Genomic DNA, 8,186 nt, shown 5'->3' on the forward strand with positions numbered 1-8,186 from the left:
GAAAGCTGGGCCAAAACTAACAAAATGAAATTCAACACAGAAAAAAAATGTAAAGTACTGCACTTAGGGCAGAAAAATAAAATGCACAGATATAGGATGGGGGACACCTGGTTGAATGAGAGACTTATACATGTGAAAGGAATCTAGGAGTCCAAGTAGACCACAAGTTGAACATGAGTCAACAGTGCGATGCAGCATCTAAAAAGGCCAATGCGATTTTAGGCTGCATCAGTAAAAGTATAGTGTCTAGATTAAGGGAAGTAATAGTGCCACTATATTCTGCTTTGGTCAGGCCCCACCTGGAATATTGTGTCCAGTTCTGGGCACCACAATTCAAAAAAGACATTGAGAAACTGGAACGTGTCCAAAGGAGGGTGACTAAAATGGTAAAGGGTCTGGAAACCATGTCCTATGAGGAACGACTTAGGGAGCTTGGGATGTTTAGCCTGGAGAAAAGAAGGTTAAGAGGTGATATGATAGCCCTGTTTAAATACTTGAAGGGATGTCACATTGAGGAGGGAACAAGCTTGTTTTCTGCTGCTCCAGAGAACAGAACCCGGAACAATGGATGCAAGCTACAGGAAAAGAGATTCCACCTCAACATTAGGAGGAATTTCCTGACAGTAAGGGCTGTTCGACAGTGGAACACATTCCTTCCTCGGAGTGTAGTGGAGTCTCCCTCCTTGGAAGTCTTTAAGCAGAGACTGAATGGCCATCTCTCGGGTATGCTTTGATTGGGATTTCCTGCATGGCAGGGGGATGGACTGGATGGCCCTTGTGGTCTCTTCCAACTCTACGATTCTTTGATTCTATGATTCACAGGGCATGCCTTCCAGACCTTTGAGCATCTTGGTCACCCTGTCTAGACAGTCTTTCAAATAGCCTCCGCTCTGCCCCATACCATCAGCTGCATGCTTTAGCCAAAACTGCCACCGAGCCTCAGCTGTGAGATAAAAGCTGGGGGCAGAATCTTGTTGGCAACTTATGCTGGCACAATGCTTGATTATGCCAGTGAACAATCCTTCTCTGGAGCACCATGAAGTAGTGATGAATAAAAAAGTTGTTTTTGTTGCAGAGAAAGTTGTCCTGCTGGCTCCAGTAGAGGACAGGAACTGTAAGACAATGTTCTCTCTTGACAAAGAGAACATCATTTGCTCTTCTCTTCACACATAGCGACAGCATCACCATCCTGTTGCCCTGCCACTGTACCACTGCTTGCCCCAGTACTGCCACCACCTATGGCAATAATTATACTGGCCCAAATATCTAATGTCCCTCTCCATTGCTCACTGCCATGGAACCCATTTTTACTATGGTATTATAGCTTTACGTGTGGGCTTTTTTAACCATTCATAATTTTCTAGGCCCCTATTCATTTCAAAATCCAAAGGTAGACTGCTTATGAAATACATATACTGTTGGCCTTCCTTATCCATGGATTCTGCATCCATGGTTTTAAACATCCATGGCTTGAAACTATTTCCAAAAAAAAATCTCGATTTTGCCATTTTATATAACAGACATCATTTTATTATGATATGAATAGGTTTGCCTTAGGGTTTCCATAAGTCGGAAATGACTTGAAGACACAACAACAACAACATATAATAGGACTTGAGCATCCATGGATTTTAGTCATCACTGTGGGTCCTGGAACCAAACACCAGTTGGAAACCAAGGGCCCACTGTATGACATTAGCAGCTTGAATAGGAATAGTTGTTATTTGTGGACTACACACTGTTGCTGTGCCTAATGCTACTGATTTTTGTCAACAGGATGGATCCCTGCTCCAACAAAGCTGGTTTTGTCATATGCCTTTCTGTGCATCCATCTACACTGGAGAAATAATGCAGTTTGACACCACTTTAAGTGCTGTAGCTCCAACCTATGAAATCCTAGGATTTGAAGTTTTACAAGGTCTTTAGCCTCCTCTACCAAAGAGGTTGCCTCAGCAACCTAATAATCCTATGATTCTGTAGGATGAACCCATGGCAGTTAAATGGTGTCAAACTGCATTATTTCTATGGGGTAGATGCACCCTAAGCCAGGAATCCTGGGCCTGAATACTATTGTGACTGCCAACTCTTGAATGAATGAGATTTATCCATGTTGAACAATGGATACTATGGGTCTACTATAGTTGGGACTAGCCAAGAGGAAACAGGCCTTGATATCCTTGATATCCTTTTAGCTCTACATTTCAAGCAATAAACCTAAACTTGGGGTTTTATTCATGACAACTACCACACAAAGAGGAAGGAAGAAAGGAAGGAAGGAGTGAACAAAATGGAATTTCAAAGTACACTTGAGCTTTATCCCTCCTTTTGGAAACTATAAGCACCAAATGTCCCTTTGCTGTTTTTTCATTGACACAAAAAAGACAAACCAGTTTGAAACCTGGTTCGAAACTGGTTTAACTGTAATAGCTTTCTGCCAAAGGACCGCTCTAAGTGGTATTGAAATATCCATTGTCCTTTCATAATCAGTGATCATTTCTGACCAACAGATTTAAAAGTAATTCTGATTTGTAGTGCAGACATGCCCTATTGGTCATGCATGTTCAGAAGACCTCACATCTACAGTAGAATGTGTGTAAACAAGTGTTCACATTCATGCACAAAGCTAGAAACATCATAGGCACATTCAAGTTTGATTTTGGTGTCTAAGGATGTGGGCACTGGGTGCATTTGAAAAAGAGGAGAGGCAAAGACTATTTGGCCCAACAAAACAGAAAAATGGACAGAAAAAGAACTTGAAATATGACCACACACATAAATTACCAAAAATATGCACATACACATACCTTCATTGTGCTGCTTTCATATGGAAAGGATGCAACTCTACCTTCTTTGGGACAGTTCTTTAGCAGCCACCATTGAAAGAAAGATGCTTCTTGGATGGCAAACATGAAGCCAGGCCTAAAATCAGATCTTAGAAAGTTCCATTTTAAAAAGGAATTACTGGTTACATTTTTTACAAGTAAGATATTACTAATATGTGTGATTTTTAATAGTATCATTTAAGATGTTCATTAACAACAGTAGCATTAAAGATGCTCATTTGCTTATTCCTTCATGTCACTTTCCATTCCTTTAACAAAACTTCAAAAAGAGTAAAACATAAAATATTAACACATCCCTTCAAAATTCTCCCCAATTAATCATTAAATGCAACCAGTAAGCTTTAATCATTGCACAATTAAACACAGCTAGCAAACATTATTCATTCCACAATGCATTTAATGATACTACCTATTATGGCATATTCAAAAGAAAAGGTCATTACAACCACATTGCTCTCCAAAGTAACAGGATATATAATGCTGTTACTTGTAACAAAGTACTTCCAAACTCTGAATAAATTGCAGCTTCCAGACTATGCACAAATACAGTATATCAAATCCCCTTTGCACATTGCCCTTGCCTAATCCTTGGTTATTCCAATCACCAGTCTTGAAAAGTGGCATGTTCCTCATAATAATCACTTTTATGGTTGGACACCCAGATGTAAAACCATACTCAGCTCAGCCTTGAAGCTCTCTGAATGGCTTTTTTGAAACAAGCCACTCCACCATAAAATAAATCCATGGCAGAGGGTGGGTCTACACTGGCCAGTATATTCCAAGCTAGGTCATCATCCCACTGTTCCAGCTAGTGCCGCCATATTTTGTGCAAGTTGCCCCCTTTGAGGTTGAAAATAAGGTGCCCAGCATCAATCATATGGCTAGGTACCTCATTGTAACCTCAAAGAGAGCAGCCCATGTGAGCAGTGGCATCACCAGGATGCTGTGTAAACAGCTGCCCAGCATTGCTCCAAAGTGCTCTGTATTTTCCTTGAAAATCCAGAGCAAAGGATAGGGTTTTTTAAAGCCAAATTAAGGCAGGGGTAACCAAATTTGGTGCAGGCCCTCCCATGTGAAGACAGAATGCACCCGAATCAGGGCTTTGACCCTATGTCATCTGGATAGGGCAATACAAGGGCAGGGAAAACTGGTTTTAATAGTCCATGTAGCCCAGAGTTACAACATTTTCACTATCCAAGTATTTCAAGATTTCTGCAGAATTACTCCATCAGTCATTCCCATGACATCATTGTCCACTATAGGGTAGACTTTGCCATGAAGAGAATGTGGACAAGCAAACTTTCGTAACATCACTGCAGACTACTTTTCACCAAGTCCCCTGATGCACTGTAGAAAGGTCATCATTAGTGGTGGTCTAGAGCAGGGCTTCTCAGGCTATCTGATCTGAGGGACTGGCAATTAATGTGTGTCAATGTGTCAGAGACTGGCACTATATTTGTATCTAGTGGGTACAATTGTTCCATTTGTTCCTGAAAAGATACCAGGGACTGGCAGTCAATGGCTCGGGGTTTGGAACTGGTCCAGGGTGCGCCACTTTGAATAGTATTGGATTGAGCTAGGTAGATTTTCTTGGGAAGTCCTTGGATCTTGAAAAGTTGCCAGTGCTTTGCTGGAGTTCTGATAATTCCTAATAAATGCCAACCAGCTTTATGGGAAATGACTTTTTGAGGAAAAAGGTAGAGATATTTCCAAGTGAATATCCTGGTTCATTAGGATATTTTGTATCTGTGGATACTGGAAGTAACATCTCTTTATTCCCTCCCTCCACCAGGAATGACAATATTACAAATGGATTATAGAGATGAGACAGAAGAAGATCTAGAAAGTCTATGGGCCACCATCTTCGTTTTCTTTGTTCTCTTCCTCCTCAGTGTGTGCTATAGTGCTACAGTGACACTGTTCAAGGTGAGTGGGAAAGGAGGCAACGCTGTTGTTGTTGTTGTTGTTGCATGCCTTCAAAGGCATGTCTGACTTATGAAAGCCCTAAGGCAAACCTATCGTGGGGTTTTCTTCGCAAGATTTCATCAGAGGTGGGTTGTTGTTGCTTTCCTCTGGGGCTGAGGAAGTGTGACTTGCCCAAGGTTGCCCAAAATGGGTTTCCATGGCTGATCAGGGATCTGAACCGTGGTCTACAGAGGCAAATACTCAAACCACTCCATTGCAGTGGCTCTCACTGTGACACTATTCAAGGTGTGTGAGACAGGAGAGTACTTCCGTCCTAACATTTAGGAGAAAGCAAAAATTGGTCAGGAGCAGAACAGTGAGAAAAGCTAAAGAAATAACTGATCAGTTGTTTGTAATATTTATTATTTAATATTTGCTACGGTAAAAGTTTCAGCAAGATGTTCCATTTAAAATCAGATCAATGGGATGAAATGGGAGTATTCAACACTTGGTTAGCTGGTTGGTAGTTTGGTCAGACACAGAGTGAGATTTGAAGAAAGAAGGATAAGGAATGTGATACATAGATTTACACACTTAGGCCCAAAAAGATAAGGCAGTGTTGTCCTGCTCTCGGTTCTGTTTCATGGCTATCCTGCTCTTTGTTTTCTCTCCAACAGGTCAAATTGCTTTTTTCTGCAGTGATGCACCTGAAAGAACAACCTGCAAGACCAGAATATAGGAATGTAATCCCTCTTACAGCGTAGCAGACTTTTTCCTAAGAACCTCATTCTTTATTTTCAGAGGAAGTCACTACTCAGAGCTACATGGTCTGCTCTGGTATGGATATCCCAGGCCTTTCCCTCAGTAAGGGGTCATCTGTTCCTTATGCCTCCCTCTTCCAGTGCACTCTGGTCTATTTTATGATAAGTGATGAGGTGCTCACAGCCCCAGAATCCATCAGCCCAAACATGCCACAGCCTGACTAGGGCTCATCAGTTGTTGACATCAGCTGAAAAACTGCCTTCAAGAAAAACAGTTCCTTCAAAAAGGTTCTTAACTGAACTAGTTTCCACCAAGTTTCAGAAGCACCCACTTTTCTCATTGAACCTGTGGTTCTATTAGGAATGGATGGTGCACACACACATACCAGTAGATCTGGAGAAATCAACCAAGTGTACTACCTCTGACCTTATTTCCAGCACACTTTCCCTCTTCTCTGAGCTTCTGGCCTCCCGTGCATCTCCTTTTCCAATTCACCATGCATTTGCTATGCAAGCTCCTACCCAAACCCGACCCCTTATTCTCCAAGATCTGTACCAGAAGCCTTGTTCTAATAACTCAGAGAAAAATCCTGTGGCAGATACAAAAGGGGCCTTTCCAGTGCTGCCACCCTAGTTGTACAATTCCCTTGGACTCCTGTTTCACTGGCTTGGGGCACAAAGTGAAGAAGACAATATTATCCTCCTGAACCTGCAAAGATGAATTATTTTAATGCTGTTGTTGTTGTTGTTGTTGTTGTTGTTGTCGTTGTTGTTGTTGTTGTCATTCTGCTTTTACTTCTGTTCTTACCTCCCTTGGTTTGTGTTTTTTAATATTTTATCCTTTAAACTTAATGCTCATGTTGCAGATTTAAATATTTGTTATGGTTAATCACTTTAGAAACATGTGATGCAGGGCAAGGTGCAAATATTTTTTTAAAAACAGATAAATGAATTGATTGTACCTACCGATCTGACTTCTCTCCACTCCACCATTCCTGCCACTATCAAGTTTCCATTGTATGCAGCATTGGGAAACTACCCTAGAGTCATAGAGTTGGAAGGGGCACTGATGGCCATGCAGTCCAACCCAATGCCAGTGCAAGAATCCACCACTAAAGCAACCCAAGAGGCCATCTTCCAGCATCTGCTTGAAAACATCTAGTCCCCCTGTCTATATTGGAACATAATGACCAACATCTGACTCAAGTCTTCCCCCAACTACTTCCTTCTCCTTCTCCTTCTGCTTCTCTTCTTCTTCATTCTCCTCCTCCTCCTCCTCCTCCTCACGACTGCCTTATTAATAGTTCCATATTTTGTGCTCATTACTGGTTTTAGTGGACAATAATAAACACATACACAAATGAAAACCAAGTCTCCCTTTTTTTGAGATTGAGAAATAGTTGATTCTGCACTCAGGCACTGCTTATGAACATCCCATACACCACGGTTATCATATCTTGGTCCTCCAGGTGTTTTGGACTTCAGCTCTCAGAATTCCTAGACAGCATATCTGTTAGTCCAGTGGTTCCCAACCTTCCTAATGCCGCAACCCTTTAATACAGTTCCTCATGTTGTGGTGACCCAAACCCATGAAATTATTTTCGTTGCTACTTCATAAATGTAATTAAATAGGTGTTTTCCAATGGCCTTAGGTGACCCCCATGAAAGGGTCATTTAACCCCCAAGGGGGTCCCGACCCACAGGTTGGGAACCACTGAGTTAGTCAATTCTAGGAGCTGAAGTCTCAAATATCTAGAGGAGCAAATTTTGAGAGCTATCATCATAGGCAACAGGTTGGTCACTGTATGAAAAGAATGCAAGTGTAGGATGGTCTTCAGTCTGATCCATCATGGTTTCTCTTAGGTTCTTTAGTTGAGTCATTTACGGGTGGGTAAATAATTATTGGCCCAAAACCTGCACCCAACATGTAACCACTACATGAGTATGATATGACATTGAAACACATCTTAAAATCCTGCCAGCTGACCCAAGGGACAGTGTTATGTGATTCTGGAGAGTAGGGTGCTGAAAGATGACAAGTCCAGCCATTACTCAGTGTCATCACTAGATTTGTTGTCATCCCAGTGTGGTAACCCATGCTGTTACTGGCAGGCTGCCTGGCACACAACCCAGCCATGCACACCCTCTGCCAGCCAAGCTGCCTCTGCTATAATGGGGATGAGCTGCTTCTTCTACCCAGTAGCCTTTTCTCACTGGTCACCAGACCCACCAGACACAGAAAGAATTGCCAGGAGGGAGATGACCTGGGAATGTCGGAATGGACACCCCACCAAGTGTTCATCCCCTCTGATGTGTTGCCATGTGCAGTCCATAATCCTTGCACCACCACCCCTACTTACATTCCTGTCACCACCATTATCATTTTCATAAATTTCATAAATTATATTATTGTAAGGAGTAAACATAATGCTTTCAGCAGCCAAGGAGATAGTTGAACCTATGATAATTGTGTGCCTTCAAGTTAGTTCAGACTTATGCTTACCCTAAAGCTCCATAAGTTACCATAAGGCTCCATATCATGGGGGTTTCTTGGCAGAATTGGTTCAGAGCATGTTTGAATCTATATCTTCAGCATAATGGGGTTGTAGAATAAAGTGTGTGCTTTCATCTTCTTGGGGGGTGGTGGTGGAATAGATAGTATATCTGTCTGCTCTTC

General features: G+C 41.9%; 1 gene segment (V, D, J or C); it reads left to right on the plus strand.

Moving 5' to 3' along the window:
- The window catches only part of LOC121933923, a 14,416-nt gene extending 7,579 nt beyond the window's left edge, over positions 1-6,837 (plus strand). Inside the window, 2 exon segments of the C gene segment in view lie at positions 4,636-4,769; positions 5,426-6,837. Of these exon segments, the coding sequence occupies positions 4,636-4,769; positions 5,426-5,512 (221 nt within the window).
- The last annotated feature ends 1,349 nt before the right edge of the window (positions 6,838-8,186 follow it).

This window comes from Sceloporus undulatus, chromosome 6, assembly GCF_019175285.1.
Source record: "Sceloporus undulatus isolate JIND9_A2432 ecotype Alabama chromosome 6, SceUnd_v1.1, whole genome shotgun sequence".
NCBI lineage: Eukaryota > Metazoa > Chordata > Lepidosauria > Squamata > Phrynosomatidae > Sceloporus > Sceloporus undulatus.